This window comes from Pseudorasbora parva, chromosome 19, assembly GCF_024679245.1.
Source record: "Pseudorasbora parva isolate DD20220531a chromosome 19, ASM2467924v1, whole genome shotgun sequence".
Taxonomy (NCBI): Eukaryota; Metazoa; Chordata; class Actinopteri; order Cypriniformes; family Gobionidae; genus Pseudorasbora; species Pseudorasbora parva.
Window position 1 is genome coordinate 32,491,709 of NC_090190.1, and position 18,739 is coordinate 32,510,447.

General features: G+C 37.5%; 1 protein-coding gene across 5 annotated transcripts; it reads left to right on the top strand.

Annotated features, from left to right (window-relative positions):
• The first annotated feature begins 3,663 nt into the window (after positions 1–3,663).
• Positions 3,664–18,570, top strand: cacng8a (calcium channel, voltage-dependent, gamma subunit 8a). Of its 5 annotated transcripts, XM_067426014.1 has the most exons (7): positions 3,664–3,881; positions 5,921–5,968; positions 6,519–6,799; positions 8,875–9,102; positions 15,780–15,863; positions 15,973–16,113; positions 16,452–18,570. In XM_067426014.1, the coding sequence occupies exons 3-7, from the start codon at positions 6,769–6,771 to the stop codon at positions 17,237–17,239; spliced, it is 1,272 nt and encodes a 423-aa protein (XP_067282115.1). In that variant the 5' UTR covers positions 3,664–3,881; positions 5,921–5,968; positions 6,519–6,768; the 3' UTR covers positions 17,240–18,570. The 5 variants fall into 5 exon arrangements, with proteins under 5 accessions (XP_067282115.1, XP_067282111.1, XP_067282114.1 ...); XM_067426010.1 differs by lacking the exon at positions 5,921–5,968; XM_067426013.1 differs by lacking the exons at positions 3,664–3,881; positions 5,921–5,968 and adding an exon at positions 5,998–6,136.
• The last annotated feature ends 169 nt before the right edge of the window (positions 18,571–18,739 follow it).

An 18,739-nucleotide genomic window follows, 5' to 3' on the forward strand; every position in this document is an offset into this window, starting at 1 on the left:
GCTTCGCTGCCCTGTGGGGCTAGTCCTAAAGCCACCGCTACTAGATTACTGGATCACTGATCACTTTTTACCGCAACCGCGTTCATTGTCATAAAATCAGTTCTACCAGAAAGCATAATAAAGTTTTGGCATAGGCCCCGTCCATAGTTTATAATCCGAGGGTAGCGGATCAGCATATTCCTGCCTGAAGATGAAGGCAGGGGCGCAGCCGACCCCCCTTTGGAGGTATGGACGGAACCATCCTGGTGGTGGTGGGGAGGATGGAGGTTATTGTCTCATCGGCATCTGCGAACTCAAACATGTGTAAGTATGACCTTTATACAGAAAAAATGAAGACGTGATTGGACAGAGATTAGGTTAATAAGTGACAAATTGATTAGGTCTTCCTGGCAGAACTTAAGCTGAAGCTTCCATTTCAGTTAGAGAACAGACACTACAATTATTCGAATATACTCCAGGGTTTCTATATGCTAATTGCTGAAGTAACCCATTTGAATAAAACCAGTTATATCTATATAATCAGATGATAATGTAAGCATGTCTGTGGGGCAAATGAGTGACCAGGTGACTTGCTTGTGGAGAAATGAGTAAATGTTGGAGGAGTGTGTGAATTTACAGGTCGGTTCATCAGCAATGAGCTAATGCTTGGCCCATGTGCTTTAGATTCACTATTGACTTCATGCTTGAAATTGTATTGATTCCTCCTTTCTCATGTTTAACTTTGAGAGAATGACCTTGAAAGACCTTGGAAAATGTACCCAGAGTGTTCAATGCACCGTGCTTCTAAGGAAAGGCTCCCTGTTGTTTAAAGCCACGATTGCATTATTGCTGAAACAGTATCACTTGAATCAGAGGAATTGCTTTCATTGCATAAATACCCTTGTGACAGAATAAACACCCACATGAATAAGGAACCACAGTCTCCAATACATGCATCTCTCAATTTGTACAAACCACAGGGATGTTTGAAGCACTACATAACTGAGTGCTGATTATCAGCGCTTCTTCTCTACCTGAAGATGTGTGGGCGAACAGTGGCTGTCTCTCTCTCTCTTTTTTCTCTCTCAGAGGAAAAAACATTGAGGAACATGTGAGCAAATGAACACACGAAGCTGCATATCTGCATCATTTGCCAAGGCATTAAAATAAAATCACCACACATACACGATTATATATTCACACCAACCTGCTGGAGTCCTTACAGTTTTACAATGGAACAAAATTACACTAATTAAATATATATGTATATACACTCCCCAGACAAACAAAAAAGTCACTGTTGGGATTTAAATGGGCAAATGCTTCTTTGAACAAGAACAATACAAGATCTTGACCAAGAATAGATGCACCTCTTGATGTAAATAACATCTTAACATTTATTTACATCAAGAGGTGCATCAATTGTGCATCTATTTATAGTCAAGATCTACTCCAGCACATCCAAAAAACTTTCAATGAATTTACCTCAGGTCTGGACTCAGAGGTGTCGATTCATGTGTGAGAATGATTCTTCATGCTCCCTCCCAAACATTCTTTCACAACTTGATGAATCTTGACATTGTCATCCTGGAATATGGCCATGATGCATCTTCCTACATTGTTGTTTAAGAAATGAAAAGCTACACATCCCATCAGTTAGGGTTATGGCTAGGATCAGGCATAAGATTATGGCCACCTTTCTATTGTGTTGCTCCCTCTTATGCTGCCTAAACAGCCCTGACCAGTCGAGGCATAGACTCCACCATTAGACCCCTGAAGGTGTGTTGTGGTATCTGGCACAAAGATGTTAGCAGCAGATCCTTAAAATCCTGTAAGTTGTGAGGTGGGGCCTCCATGGATCAAACTTGTTTGTTCAGCACATCCCACAGATGCTCGATTGGATTGAGATCTGTGGAATTTGGAGGCCAAGTCAACACCTTAAACTCATTGTTGTGCTCCTCAAACTATTCCTGAAACATTTTTTGCTTTGTGGCATGGTGCATTATCCGGCTGAAAGAGGCCACAGCCACAAGGGAATACCGTTTCCATGAAAGGGTGTACATGGTCTGCAACAATGCTTAGGTAGGTGGTACGTGTCAGTATGGCAGGACCCGAGGTTTCTCAGCAGAACTTTGCCCAAAGCATCACACTGTCTCTGACGGCTTGCCTCATTCCCATAGTTCATCCTGGTGCCATGTGTTCTCCAGGTAAGTGACGCACACACACCCGGACATCCACGTGATTCGTCAGACCAGGCCACCTGCTTCCATCACTGCGTGGTCCAGTTCTGATGCTCACGTGCACACTGTTGCACATTGGGTGGTGGACAGCGGTCACCATTGGCACCTTGACTGGTCTGCAGTAATGCAGTTCCATACGCAACAAATTGCGATGCACTGTGTATTCTGCCCCTTTTCTATCAGAGCCAGCATTAACTTCTTGAGCAATTTGAGCTACAGTAGCTCGTCTGTTTGAACGGACCAAACAAGCCAGCCTTCACTCCCCACATGGATCAATGAGCCTTGGCCGCCCATGACCCTGTCACCGGTTCATCATCACTGTTCCCTCTTTGGACCACTTTTGACAAATACTGACCACTGCAGACACCCCACAAGAGATGCAGTTTTGGAGATGCTCTGACCCAGTCATCTAGAAATCACAAGTTGGCCCTTGTCAAACTCGCTTGCCCTTTTTTCTGCTTCTAACACTTCAACTTTAAGAAAAAAGTTTAACTTGAAGCCTAATATATCTAACAGGTGCTGTGATGAAGAGATAATCAGTGTTATTCACTTCACTTAATTGTTATGCCTGAATGGTGTATATGTTAGATCCATCTTATTTCCACCTTTTCCCACCATGTGCTCAATTTCTAATCCATTTCTCCAAAAAGAATCCTCTAATTTTGGTTGGTAAAGACTGATTAATTATTACAATGCTCAAACATGATGACTTGAAAGATCAGGCATCTTGCACCATCCTGCTGACTGCTTAACACAAACCGATTTTTATATTATTATTTTACTGTAAAAATATATCTAATGACTTTTTTCCCTCTTATGGAGAGTCCATTACAGGAGTCCTGATATTGGCTAGGTGTTCATTCTCCTTTACATGAGTTGGAAACCCAGTCACATGTGTCAAATGATATTTAATGTTTTTTCATTATGTTTATTTTAAGGTAATATTGTGTAAAATAATGTAATTACAGCAGTTTTACATATTTCTTTGCAATTGCTGATATATTTGATTTTAGAGATGGATTTCACTGTGGATCTTTTATGGTTTTTCGGATTAATGCCATATTTAAATTCACAAATACTGTGAGGGAAAAATGCAAATAAACATGTTGCCCAAGGTACATTCTGGCCAAACAAATAATCATATTAGCCTCAAAACAAGGTTTCTAGACTGTTAAACAAGGTTCTTAGGGCAAAAATGTTGCCATTGGCAACTGATTGAACTTTCCAAAGATAAGATTAAGAGATGAAATGGCTTGATAAAAAAGTGTGTGTCAAATAAGGAATTCAAAAATTCAGACAGAAGATGTTAAGAAAAGAACTGGACAAAGAAAATATTAAAAATTACGAAAATGTTACGCAAAATGGTCAAGTAGTCACAGTGCAGTCCCTTCATTCTTCATCTTCTGACAGAATCCATATCTGGACTTTGTTCTAGTTCGAGTCTGTCATCCTGCAGACATGTTCCTAGAGAACTGAGATTTGTTTCTTGATCAATATTAAACCAAGTCCTGTCGGCTAATAATTCCTGCTTCACCATCGTTTTTTTTCATATGAGCACAACTGTCTCTTAACGCCCCCTCATTCACCGCCTCTCCAGAACCGCCTCAAAGAATTACGACCAAAAAGCAACAGGGATAGTAGCTACATGTCTAAACTGCAAAGGTAAGGCAAAGAAACATCAAGCATACCGTTTTATACGACTTAGTACATTTTAAGCAGATTCGTTGACATTTATCTAATATCCGAATTGAATGTGAATTAACGGACGCTGCGCGGTCAGACGTAAAGCTTCAGTCGACTGTCATTCGAATCAATTTTGTATCATTTATGTTTAACGAACGTGTTTTATGCTGTTTCTGTATTCAATTGTTTGAGAATATTGTGAAATGTGTAAGTGGTTTCACGAGCGTCTCTGTGGCAGATGAGGGCGCTCAAAGGAGACGCGCGCGGACTGAACGCCTCTAGTAACGGTCTCGAGAGAAACATCTGTCAGTCATTTTGATGGCTGGGGGAAATCAGTCATTGGTTTTATGTTGTATCATTCCCTTTAGGACCAAAACAACAAATCATTGTTCGACTGAATGTCCGTTGGCACTGCAATGCCATTCGTGCTGCACTAGTGTGCACGGCACTGATTTACAACCAAGAGTTGTGATGGTAGCTAAATGACACTTACTTGACTATTTACGTGATTTACATTCGTGCACGTATATTATATAGCCTAATAACAAATGTGAGTCCCCATGAGTACCATCCCTTCATTCATTCATTCATTCATTCCATCCCTTCATTCATTCATTCGTTTATTCATTCATTCATTCATTCATTCATTCATTCATTCATTCATTCATTCATTCATTCATTCATTCGTTCATTCATTCATTCATTCGTTCGTTTGTTCGTTCGTTCATCCACACACACCAATACGCAAATGTCTCCTGGTTTTAGATAGTGTGTTTAATAAAGATGTGGTCACTCTTAACTGCTCTAGTCTAAATGTTTTAAATGTGACAATAGCAAATTTAAATGAAATTACTGGAAAGGGTTATATTCATCCTGTTGTATGAGATAAGCAAGGTCGAACCATTCCTGCAAGGCTTGAATCCTCTGCAGTTCTATCAGACATGACACATGGTTGCCATGTTATGTGAATGTTTCTGTGCTTCGAGGCCATTAGTGCCCTAGAGAAGTTCATTCATATGTATCGTTGAACCCTAGCTTGCTTTTTATTCATAAACTTGTGTAATATGAGACCAAAGTAAGGCCTGCATGTTTAGTGCCTCAAACTGTTTTGTATTATTTCAGCATTTTATATTAGAAATAAAATATTCTCCAGATTCCATCAAATTGAATTGAACAAGCCTTGTATATTATTCATATTAAGAAAGTAAAAAAATAGCTTACGGAAGTATTTTGTATAAATCTTAATGGAAGAAGATAATGGACCATTTAGGTTATGTGATTTATAGTTAAAAAATTAAGTTTAAGATTTATACAAAACGTTTTATTAAGCGCTTTTTTTTTACTCATTTGAAATTCTTAATTCATAATTATGATTAATATTTGATGTATTAAATGCGTAAATCTTGTGCATAATATTTCAGATGAGTGTAATTTGTAGGATCTTTTCAGAGCCCAAAAGTTTTGTGAGCAAAAACTTTATAGACTATAATTATTACAGTATACAAAAAACTAAAAGTACAGTTTTAGTATATATATATATATATATATATATATATATATATATATATATATATATATATATATATATATATATATATATATATATATATATATATATATATATATATATTCAAATTATTATTATTAAATTAATTACATGCATAATAGTGGTGTGTGAAATTTTCAATAAAAGAGATCAAAAGTTTGGTGCGTTTATTATATTACCAATAAAGTTACATTATAAATTAAATTATTGGTTTTGGAATAACAATAATAGTATTTTTATTAATAATTAATGAATGTTTTATTTTTCTTTCTTTTATCTCTATAATAAACCATTTTTTATTGTTTTCTGTCACCAGGATATATTATACTTGATTATATTATAATTATTTTTAAATATGTAAGAGTGCATGAGAAGCTTTTAGTTGCATATCTCTTGAGGATTTTTTTTTTTTGTTAACTTATTTTGTTCCTAACAACTTGTGTTGTGTGTGTCTGGCTGTGGTGTTTCTGAGAATGAGCAAGAGTGACAAGACTCTGAGCAGAACAGAACAGAACTCTAAGTAAGTGCCTATTAGAGTCTGAGCTCGTCATGTGGGGGACAGATCAGCTGTCCTCGCTGTGCATGTCATTACCGCATCACCACACGGTCGGAAAAGAGTGTTGATCGAAAGCACACACCAGGTGGATTCTGAACATCCATGACAGTCAAGGGTTTGGCAAATCACTAGGTATGTTATGATGAATACACCCCCTCCCCCCAACACACACACACACACACAGCATCACCTCACTCACCAACATCACACACACCATCCTGTTCTGTTCTCGACTTCAGAATGCGCTGTTGCCATGGTGACGGAATGGCGCACGCTCTGTCTTGCTTTCTCTCTATTCTCTTTTTCTTTATATATCCCTTGCTCTTTCCGCGGATGTATGGGCGATGTAACCATCTAGACTCACTGCTCGCCTGGATGAAATGCATGTAAACTGCACTGCTGTCACGATAATGATCATTTAATGGCAATAACACAATCTCCAGCTGTTGTTTTTCTCCAGCATGCACCTTAAACATGTTCTGTCTCTCTATTCTCATTGTTTGTTTCCCCTCAGGAGGAGAAGCAGTAGGATTCCTGCCATGAAATCTCTCTAAGAGGAGAAAAGCAGCGAAACCTAGAAAATCTACACCCACCCACGGCCAGGAGACAGGGGGAGAGAGAAAGAAAGAAAGAGAGAAAGTGAGTGAGCGGAGGGGTGCGTGAAAGAGGGGAGAAAGAAAAAGCGAGGGATAACAGTCGATGGATGCTGCTTGGACGTTCTGGTCGGCACAGTATTCAGTGATAAGGATTGGAGCGCTGCAGGGATGGATGGGAAGGGAAGACACATTCCTCCAGGTAATCAGATCTCATTAATGGCCGCCGGTGCCGTGCAGAGACCACCGTGTCTGATGCTTGTCATCATGTTTAGTGAAATGCTCTGAGTGGGTCTCAGTGTGTTCCTGTATGAAAGCATCGTTTTCTGCTTACTGTTGTCTGATCAGGGAACTTTTTTACACACGTCTTTAGATACTCCAGAAGTGTTTCGTAATGCTCATGCATTATGTTTGGTTTCTGATGATTGAGTTCATTGTGTTCTTTTATTACTCAGCGCTGTATCTGGAACACCTGATTGGTCAATTGTGGAGCAGTAAAATATGTTTATAATAATGTCTGCTAAATTGTGTAGTTTACCGTTGTGGTAACATGCCGGTGCTACTTTCATGTCACTCAGATCACAAAGACATGTTATGTTGTACTAAAACATTTTACCTATAGTGGATTAGACTAAACAATATATATATAATATAATATAATATTTAAGATATTTAATTTATAGATTATTTATTATACACTAAAAATCCTGGGTTAAAAACAACCCAAGTTGGGTTGAAAATGAACAAACCTAGAAACTGGCTTGTTTGAACCCATTGAATACACCCATTTAAAGAACCAAATTTCTAGGTTTGTCCATTTTCAACCCAACTTGGGTTGTTTTTAACCCAGCATTTCTTAGTGTATAATAAATAATCCATAAATTAAATATATCTTAAATATTATATATATATATATATATATATATATATATATATATATATATATATATATATATATATATATAAATTTAGTTTTATGCACTAGCTAAAATGTTTTAGTACAACATAACATTTATATATATATATATATATATATATATATATATATATATATATATATATATATATATAATCTATAAATTATACATATGGAGAGAGAGAGAGAGAGAGAGAGAGAGAGAGAGAGAGAGAGAGAGAGAGAGAGAGAGAGAGAGAGAGAGAATTATATTATAAATAATTATATAAATAATATTCAAGATATAGTATATTGAAGCTAATCTATTAAAATATATTTATATTTGTAAAAATGACTGGCTGTACAATTTTTATAATAATTCAACCTTTTTTTCATGCTTCAGCTCATTGTGTTATTTTGTAATGACAACTTAGAAAGAATGAAAAAAAGAAAGAAACTCAAACAGGTTTGGAACAACATCAGGATGAGTAAACGATGACAGATTTTTAATTTTGGGGTGATCTATCCTTTTAATATAACTATGTCTGGGCTCTTTTTGTGAATGTTGTTTTTGTTTTGTTTTTTTGTTGCCATAAACATGCAGTTGGCTTACATATTTAGCTTTATTAATCACAAACCCATCTAATCTTCTACCAGAAAGCAGTGGACCGTATCCAAAAGTATCTTTCATCCATATCAACATGCTTGAATTGCTCCAAATAAGTGATCTATCCATGCAAAGAAATCTCAATTACAACTCTCGTGACTGTTCACAATAGCTGCCTGGCAACTACACATTCCCAATGGGACTACACTTTAAAAAAATAAAGGATCCAAATGGATGTTTTAGCGTCAATGCCATAGAATAACCATTTTCTGTTCCCCAAGGAACCTTTCAATCAACCGTTCAAGAAGCCTTTTTTTACCTTCGTGTGAAGAACATTCTAAAAATCTGAAGAACCCTTTTGTGGAATGAAAGATAATCTTTCAAGACCAATAAAGAACCTAGAGCAATTTGGTAATAATCTAAAATATATCACCTTACTATTATTTATTATATTCTGAAATGCGCATTATTCTCCAATGTTGCATAGGCGTTTGGTCATGATCCTAGAAACCTATATTTGGGAACTGATGACAATTTGTGCATCTGGGTTCAAAATGTCCTGGTCAACTGATCTTTCAACACTTGATATGTTCAGCAGAATCACACACTCATATCTCATCTACTTCTTCCTGTAACCTAGGGCTCCGATTACAAGCTTTCTTTATGATTTTTATTTATACCCATCTTTTCAACTGTGTCCACTTCACCGAGGTTCCTGTTGACACTCTCTTAGCCCCTCGTTTGACCACAGCTGTTTTTCTGTTTATGACTCCAGCCATGGTGTGGTGCGAGCGGGGAATTCAGGTGCTTCTCACCACTGTGGGTGCATTCGCAGCCTTCGCCTTGATGACCGTGGCCATTGGCACGGACTACTGGCTGTACGCTCGGGCCTTTATCTGCAACAGCACTGCCAACTCCTCTCAGGATGACCCACACAACAAGGACAAGAAGGATCCTGGAGCTCTTACCCACTCTGGTCTCTGGAGAATTTGCTGCCTGGAAGGTAAGTGAACATCTGTGTTTGTGTGCGGGGGCGAAGGATTGGGTCATGTAATGTATGTATGGATGTGAGGGGGAAATGATGCATGAATGAAGCCCCCACCTATACAGTTTGCACAAGTGATTCATGGAAGTTATACTGCAGAAAGGATAATGGTTGGATTTGAGCTTGTGTTATACAATCTAACACACAATTAAACATAACGTAAGGTCCAGGCCAGGGGCCTATACCATGAAGCCGGTTTAGCTGGCTAGCCAGATATGTTTAAGCTTAAAGGGTCACTTCAGCGATTAGCATATGGCTTTCCATTATATGTTTTCAACCCGCGCATGGGGGATGGGAGATCGCACTCACAGCTTAGCTCGGGCAGCAGAGGGCATTCATGTAAATGAAGCGATGCTGAGCAATATAAGTGTTTTAACTTCTCAAATTAATTCCTATTAAAAGTTAAGCTTCCAAAGGCATGAACTGAAAACACGCCAGACTGAACATGCGCTGTGAAAGACCACCGCGGACACGATTACCTCAGTTCTCACCAGTCACAGTAATTCAGTAGCGGTGGCTTTGGGAGTGGCCTTGTGGGGCAGCGAAGCATTCTGGGAATTGTTGTCTTTCATCCCCGTGAGACAAAAATACATTTTCTTTCTTTTCTCAGTATAGACAGCACCAAATAAAAAAATAATTTCACATTTCTACTACATTAATGACCCAGTTTTAAATACAGATTCATCTTCCCAGCACTGAAATAGCCCTTTAATTTGTGCCAATCCTGGGTTTTAGGTACCGTTAAAATAGTTTGTCTTTTAGCTGTGTTCATCGCCATAGTAACTTACGTTTCATGGCTAACCTGCTCCAGGGCAGGTTATGTTCTGGACAGGGGCGTGGGACTGGGGGGATAAAGGGTACTGAGTAACCAGGGCCCGAGGCAGGGGGGGGGGCCTTAGAAGTCAGTTTTCTATACATACACATACATGGTACGGGGGCCCAGCAAGATGGTTTGTACCCAGGGCCCAAAATTTGGTGCTACGCCCCTGGTTCTGGATAAGATATCTCAAACTGAGATTGGACCAATCAGCTGTGAGTAAAGTGACACACTTCTGATGCAGTAAAGTCAATCTCCCTGTTTCTGCTCCAAATTAAAGGTCACCACATAGCAAATGGTTTTTAAAGAGTAAAGCGTCTGGCTTTTAACAATGCTTTCATTTTGAATGATTTAGATATAATTGATGTAATTATAATACCCTCAATCAACTACAAATATATTATTTTATTTAATTAATCATTCATAGGCATTTTGTTAAAATTAATATAAATAGCCTATATAAAGTCATACAAATAAGCTTTAAAATCAATAAATAAAGCTATTAAAAAAAGAAGCTTAAATGTTAAATTCTCTCTATATATCAACTAAACTAACGTCACAACATTTAGTTGTATTGAATATAATTTTTTTTCCTTAAGTAGTCCTATTTCATAGAAAGCTTTTTTCTTCTTCCAATGTAAATTTGTTTAAATTCTAAATATTTTTAAATCATGTAATAATCTGCAGAAGAGAGAAATGAATCTCAAGTGTTAAAAAAGAACATTCAAGTGTTGATAAAAAAAGAATACATGAAGCTAAGATAAAATGCTTTGTTGTTGTTGTGACATTTTTGTAAAAGTGATCAAAAATGCTGCCGTGGAAGAATTTTTTTTTAAATGCTGATGGGGAAAGAGTTACGATTTCTAATGATTTAGAAAGAAGTCTCTTATGCTCATTAAGGCTACATTTATTTGATTTATTTGTAGCTCATTAAGGCTACATTTAACACTGTGAAATAGTATCACATTTTAAGATACCTATTTTGTGTTTAAAATGCAATTAATTCCTATGAGGTCAAAGCTGAATTTTCAGCATCATTACCCCAGTCTTCACTGTCATATGACCCTAATATGCTGATTTGGTGCTCAAGAAACATTTATTATCATCAATGGTAAAAAAGAGTGTTAATAATAAAGGCTATTTCACAAAATAGCCTGTCATCCAATGCCTTGTCACTTTTACAAAATGGCTACCACATAATAAAAATATTAAAGATGCAAATTTTCACAAAACCATTGTAACATGATCACAATCAGCTTCAACAATACATTTTTCAAAATTGCAGTCTACAAATGTCAACTTGAGAATGGAGATCTTGTTAGCTTCCTGAGTATCTCTTTCTCCTTGACTGAAAATGACGTGCATTGGTGTAACTTAATGCAGTTAGGTTGATTTACTCCAAAAAATGATGTAAAAATTTGAAATAAACCATGTAACTTTATCTAAAAAGAAAAAAAGGAAAAAAAAGGATCAGGATACTTTTACATGCTTGTGATATACAGTCCTGTGCTACAGAAGAAAAAACAAAGGCACTGAGGCAGAACCTAGGACAAACTGATTTCACTGTCTAGCTTTGGGCTACTTTAAAGTTACCAAAGGCATTGTGGGAAGAGTTGTCTCCAGATCCTTTTACCCTGTGGGCTCTGCAATGCGGGGTATTCAAGTTAAGCTAGTTGTTTTAACAGTACACATCACCTCCTTTGTTACAGCCAGGTCTCAAGAGGCTGCATTTTTTCCATTTGCATTATAAACCTAGAAGAGTATACATGTCAGTGGCTATGATTATGTGATGAGTCATTGCAGGTCAAAGGTGCCTGCAGTGCTCTCATTCCATTTGCAGAATAATCAAACCATACAATAACAGTCATTTTGACTTATTATATTGCTCACTTTGGCTCTCTGCCTATAGAGCAGACAAATTTATTATTAGTGTGTCTTACATAATTGCTTTGTCCACTATATGTTTTTTATTGTTGTTTGTTTTAAAGCTATATTTTGGGGTATTTTATTTCTTCATTGGATTACATTGTCAAGGGAAGATAGGGACAGTGGAAATGACCAAGGACTCAGACTTGGGTCACCTGAAGGGCTTCGGTTACAACCCGAAGGCTATGGCTCCATCTTCCATTATTTTGCCAAAAGTACAAAATTGCACATGAAACTTAATGACATCCCATTCTTAATTCATAGGTTTTAAGGATGGGCCAACTCCATATTCGCAGCTATAAGAGCTTCAACTCTTGTAGGAAGGCTTTCAGGTTTAGCAGTGTGTTTATGGGAAGCACCAGGCCAGTCAAGTTTCTCCACACCAAACTAATTCATCTATGTCTTTATGGACCTTGCGTTGTGTACTGGTGCACGTCATGTTGGAAGGGGCCATCCCCAAACTGTTCCCACAAAGTTGGGAGCATGAAATTGTCCAAAATGTCTTAGTATGCTGAAGCATTAAGAGTTCCTTTCAGTGGAACTAAGGCGCCAAGGCTAACCCCTGGAGAGAGAAAAACCTACACCATAACCCCCACCCCACCAAACTTTACACTTACACAATGCAGTCAGGCAAGTACCATTATCTTAGCAAACACAGACTCGGCCATCGGATTGCCAGACAGAGAAGCCTGATTAGTCACTCCAGAGAACATGTCTCCACTGCTTTAGAGTCCAGTGGCGGCGTGCTTTACACCCCTGCATCCAACGCTTTGCATTGCACTTGGTGATGTAAGGCTTGGATGCAGCTGCTCAGGCATGGAAACCCATTCCATGAAGCTCTCTACACACTGTTATTGAGCTAATCTGAAGGCCTCACAAAGTGTGGAGGTCTGTAGCTATCTAATCTGCAGAAATTTGGTGACTTCTGCGCAATGTGTTCCTCAGCATGCATTTACTTTATACACCTGTGGCCATGGAAATGATTGGAACACCTGAATGCAATGATTTGGAGGGGTGTCCAAATACTTTTGGCAATATAGTGTATGCTTTAATTAAAATATTATTTGTAATTTTGTGCAATAATAGTTCTGTTGCAAAAGTCTCATATAACTATATGCATTGTCATATAACATAACATATACGCTCAGTAAGTGAGTCAGACATTAGGTGTCATTCACTGAAAATTGCATAGATTATTTCATTTTTGTATGCACAGGAGAACTTCTCATGAAAAATAATTAGCAACACATTGTTGTGCATATGAATTTTTGCTTAACCTCGTTCTAATGTTAGTGAATCTGGAGTATTTTAAATGAGCGTTAGGTTAGTCGTTTGCATAAAACACACCTAAATCAATTGTCCATATAAGGGCTTTCTGATGCTTTCCTTTACAACCTTTCGAGATCCTCAAGCAATGCCAAGTGTGTCATTCTCAAAACCAGTTCAAATACAATAAACACATATTATACAGACCCAGATTATACATCTCTGATAAGCCAGCTGTACATACACGTAAATCTGTGTTATTCAGATTTTAATTGCACCTGAAGCTAGAGTATAACACAGCTTTTCTTACTCTTTGTAATAAACTGATATATATTTCAAATTAAATGTAATTGTACTATTAATATAATGTAATATAATACAATACAATATCACACTTGTAACCATGCGATATGGCTCTCAGCACAGCTGTGATTCATACATGAGGCTGCAGGTCGTACTGATATAGGCTAGAGCCATGCAACAATTCAACGGCACAAACGTGTAAATATAAGAAACAGCAACTGTGTCTTCCGGCATGAATTCAAATCTCAAGTTTGTACGGTTTGCAAGGTAATTCAACATCACTTTAGAACTAGTTATAAAGGGAACACCGAGTTGCTTCATGAAAGCTTGTTGTATCAGTTTCCCTATCCACTCAGGAAATCAGCTTTCACTCAGGAAAGCGATGTCTTTGTCTTTTTAACAGTTAAGGGAATTTCCCATGAAAGCACTAATCAATGCATTTATAACTTGTCTTGTTTACAAATGTGTTTCATCCTTCAATATAAAAGTATTACTAACTTACTCATAAAGACAGTCTTTGTTGCTATCTAGTGGTGTAAAAATATAGCTTGACTATCACTGAAGTCGAAATCCCAATCACTAACGGACCCTTTCTCAATACCAAATATGGCATGTTATATAAAATAATATTTATTGAAAAAATATATATTTAAATATACGACATTAGCCATTATAAAAGAAGCTTTTTTACAATAGGAAATAAATAAGCAAATGTTTTTAGTTAATTCGGATTTGCTCAGGAACAATAGATGAATAAGACCAAAAATTGGCCATTTGATGTATCCAAAATGATTTATACCTCATAATTAAATACTATTTAGAGAGCTAGCAGTAAATTCCTGAAGGATTGGCTGAGATGAAGCGGTTATTGGAGTGTACATGAGCGCTGAACGGCGCTGACAGGCTGGATCTCACATCTGCTATGTTTATATATAAGTCACATATTTGAGGTCTAAATAACTCCTTTAAGAACTCCTAAAACTACATTCGGTAACACAACAACGCTAGTATTTGTAAAATTACAGGCTGCAACTGAAATCGCATACTTCCCTACTATATAGTAGGCAAAAAACAATTACATTCATAGTAATTCATTAATTCAAAATAAGTACCTACTCAGGAGAGTATGAGATTTTGCCATGACCCTTGCTGTGAGAGAACTGCAACAAGCGGAGTGATACAAACAGTAAAACTGTTCCTGTGGTGATACTGGTAGAATATTGCATAACTGGAGAAAGATTTGAGAACCAGAATTAACTGTTTATTGTAAAAGAAAATAATATAATAGTCATGTCATGCTAAGATTTAATACAACTAACATGACTAGAAGGCTGCAGTGCTTTTTTGTCATTTGTTCATGAATATAACTACACTGCTTGCACTGTATGCATGCATTTAAATAAAATGGTTATATTGGACTTTTTGGAATTGTGAAGTTCCCATTATTTCACTTAGTTTGGAATGGTTGATTCTGTGTTCCTGCTGAAAAAAAAAGGTGCAGGAAAAACAGCTTCATTTTAACATTAGCATCCTTAATAGGCCTAATAAAAGTTCTGTAAAAAGCATCTAGAAAAGAAAATAAATCAAACAAAAAATGGACTGCACACCATGGACGATGTACACACATACATCAAGCACGTTTAGTTCAGCACACCGAATCTGTTTAGATGTTTATTAGGTTCTGTTGTTAAATATACATCATAAAGCACTTTTTTGTGGAAGTGTGAACACGCTCTAAAGGGGTTTCAAACCTAGATCATTTGCTTTGTTCCGAACAAGGACTATTTTGTTACAATGTTGCATTTTCTTCATGGTTTGGTTCTCTTTCGCAATTTACCATTTCACAAATGTGTGAAAACACCTTGGGCTAACGATAATAACCCTGGCATAAAATTAAGACAGCAAGCACTGGAAGACTGGACATATGCAGTGCATGTCTAAAGTGAATGGTTTATATCACACGAGAGAGAGCACCGCATGACGTCTTTGACCTGGGGTGACTCACAGCCATTGACATCTACTCTGAATCCATTTAGAACAAAAAAACTCACCCACTGCTTGGCTGAACTCCATTAAAAAAATAATAATAAAAAAATCTTTTGGCCTTTTATCAATTTTTATTTACAGTGACGTTGAGAAATAAGTCAGGAAATTGTAAGAGAAAAAGGGGGAGCCTTGGTTTTTGGAGTGTCGCAGGCTGAACTCAAGCAAGTCGCCAAAGCAAGTGCTGAATCACCAATGCTAAGTGCTACTTTATTTAGTTTGTTCAGAAACCAGAACATATGGTGACGTATTTGAAGGATCTCCCTCTCATTCTCTTTAGGACTGAAGAGAGGAGTGTGTTCCCAGATTAATCATTTCCCAGAGGATGCTGATTATGACCAGGATGCTGCAGAATACCTGTTACGTGAGTATATTTGTGCATAGTTTTGGATTATTTGATGACGTTTGCATTCTGAATATAGAGGTATGGGGAAAACAATGAATTTAAACATATTTTTTGTTCTTTTTTTCAGGTGTAGTCAGGGCCTCCAGTATATTTCCTATCCTCAGTGCCATATTATTGCTGCTAGGTGGAGTTTGTGTGGCGTCTAGTCGGTTCTACAAAACCAAAAGACACATCATTTTGGGAGCAGGCATTTTGTTTGTAGTGGCAGGTAACATTTCTCATTATGACAATTATAGCATCCAAATTTAGACATTTGTGATGAGGTGAATTCACAAAAATGTTGTGGCACTTTTGTGCATCGGATTTTATATACAAATACATTGTATTATTTAAGTAAATATACAAATATTAAAAATATTTAAATAATTAAATTAAATTGTTATTCTTTTTTTTATGTTATTTTTATTTTTATTAACTACAGCATCAGTTGTCGCGATTCATTCGTAGTAAATTGCCTCCAGATTCTGTGAGTCCTTGCTTTGTATAAATAAATCTGTTGACCTAAACTAATGGGTAAAAAAAACTTTTTGTCTTGAATTCACCTAGGTCTGAGCAACATTATAGGTGTCATTGTATACATCTCTGCTGCGCTCAGTGACATCTCTCCTAAAAAGGACGAGGACAAGAAGTGGCACTACTCCTACGGCTGGTCCTTCTACTTCGGCGGCCTGTCGTTCATCCTGGCGGAAGTAGTGGGCGTGCTGGCTGTCAACATATACATCGAGCGCAACAAAGAACTGCGCTGCCGCTCGCGCACTGACCTCTTCCGCAGCACAACCTCCGCCGTGTTACGCTTGCCGGGATACCGTTTCCGCCGGCGCTCCTCCCGCTCCAGTTCGCGCTCCACGGCGGAACCGACCCGCTCCCGCGAACAGTCCCCCACCTCTGCCATTGCTCCCAAGAACTTCGGCCCACCCTTGGCCGCCGGCCCGCCACCGTTTTCAGTAGCCACGCTTCCCAATCCACATACGCACTCTGGAGGAGGGATGGGAGATATATCGATGTACACGCTGGGCAGGGAAGGTAAGCCACCCATGTACGGCACAGTCGACCGTGCCACTCTCTACCAGCTGCACAATTACTTTCCGACGAAGGAGGGAGGCGGTGGAGCACTCATGACGGGAACGCTGCCTTCTCTTTCCAAGTCGAACCTGGCTGCCTCGGCCAACGCCACCCTCAATACCTCGTCTTCCTCCGGGCCCCAGCAGCCCCCGCTATCTGCCGGCTCCTCTGCCACCATGGAGAGGGATCGAGGGCTGGGAACCTTGGATCGACTAGGAAAAGGAGATAGTTCAAACACTAACACTCTCAACAGGAGAACAACACCTGTGTAACAAAAGGCTTGAGGGGGGAGGGAAGAGAGTGACGGGGAAAACAAGCGATTACACGAACTGCAAGTAAAGCAAGAAGGGGGAGAACGGGGGAGACAAAAAGAGCAAGAAAGGGCTGAGAAACGAAATAAGGTCTGCTCACAAGACAAAAAAGGTGAACAAGAAGGCAATACATCCTCTTTTTTCTCTCCATTACCGTTTTTGAACATGGTGACTTGAGTAACAGAATTCCATCCGCACTTCTTATTGATTCATGTTGAAATACTCGATGTGTGTGATGGTGATCTTTCAGTTCTTCAAGCTCTTTCAATTCCAGTGCTTTATCATCAGGTTATTCCTGTAACTTATTTAGCATTCCAATATAGTTGTTGTATTTTTTTTTAAATTATTATTATTATGGTAATTGTTATCGATGAGTTCACTTATACATTATACATTTTTATCAAGTTATTTTTTTCGCAGAAGTATCCATTTTTATTTATTTCCTTTCCAATGATGAACTAAACTGTGATTTTTTTTTTCCTTGCACATGTTGACACAATATTTCATGATGTCATTCAGTGTCAAGCATGTGTTAATTCTGTGAGAGTGTGGCGACTATTACTATTATGACATTTTTATTTTGTTTTTACAAAGATTGATAATATTTAGACCTGTGGAATTTTTCATTGTAACCGTAAGTGTACAAGTAGTTAAGTCTTCATATAAATATATTTGATTTATTTATCATATTAACAGTCTTAATATTGTTACGATGGGATAACAAATTATAATGAACTGCTTTTGAGACTAGAAGTCAAAAAGAGAAAAAGAAAGAGACACAATACAGAAGTGAAAGGCATTCATTCCAGGGGAGCAATACGTATACCTAAAAACCTCACCAGAAAAGACAAAAAAATCGATTAAATATATATTATATTATGAATATAAATATATATATATATATAAAATTGTGTGTGCGTGTGTGAAAAAACTTTTTTTGGTAAAATAAAATATGATATATTCTATGAATGTCTAAAACTGAGATCTGTGTGCATACTGTTAGCAGTTAGGACTGCAGCATATTTTCATGTTTATTTGTAACTTTGTATGCATGATTCATATCTAATATATGATATATTCATAATGCTCTGCCTTTTGGCTTTGTGTGCATTGCCTCTATGTGCTTATGTGGATGGATTTAGGATGACAGAGAAGGGTCAAAGGGAAGACCCAGGGGACTAGAGGAGGAATTTGATACGCCACAGTCTATACACACATATTTTTGACATGACAAAGAAACCGCCTTCTTCTAATTTAATCATTATTTTCCAGTCTGCAACTATGGGACTAGTACAAATTGTGTATCCAAGGAGATGGCTGTACATAGATGGAGTGCCTTTATGATCACCTGGTAACCACTGTTGACATCCTTTAGGTTTTATATATATATATATATATATATATATATATATATATATATATATATATATATATATATATATATATATATATTCTTTAGTC

What these genes read in the sequence shown, in the direction of transcription:
- cacng8a (XM_067426014.1), top strand. Translation starts at nt 6,769, where the DNA reads ATGGATGGGAAGGGAAGACACATTCCTCCAG. An exon ending in GGGAAGACACATTCCTCCAG is followed by an intron (nt 6,800 to 8,874) that starts GTAATCAGATCT and finishes TTATGACTCCAG; the next exon opens with CCATGGTGTGGTGCGAGCGG. An exon ending in CATTTTGTTTGTAGTGGCAG is followed by an intron (nt 16,114 to 16,451) that starts GTAACATTTCTC and finishes GAATTCACCTAG; the next exon opens with GTCTGAGCAACATTATAGGT.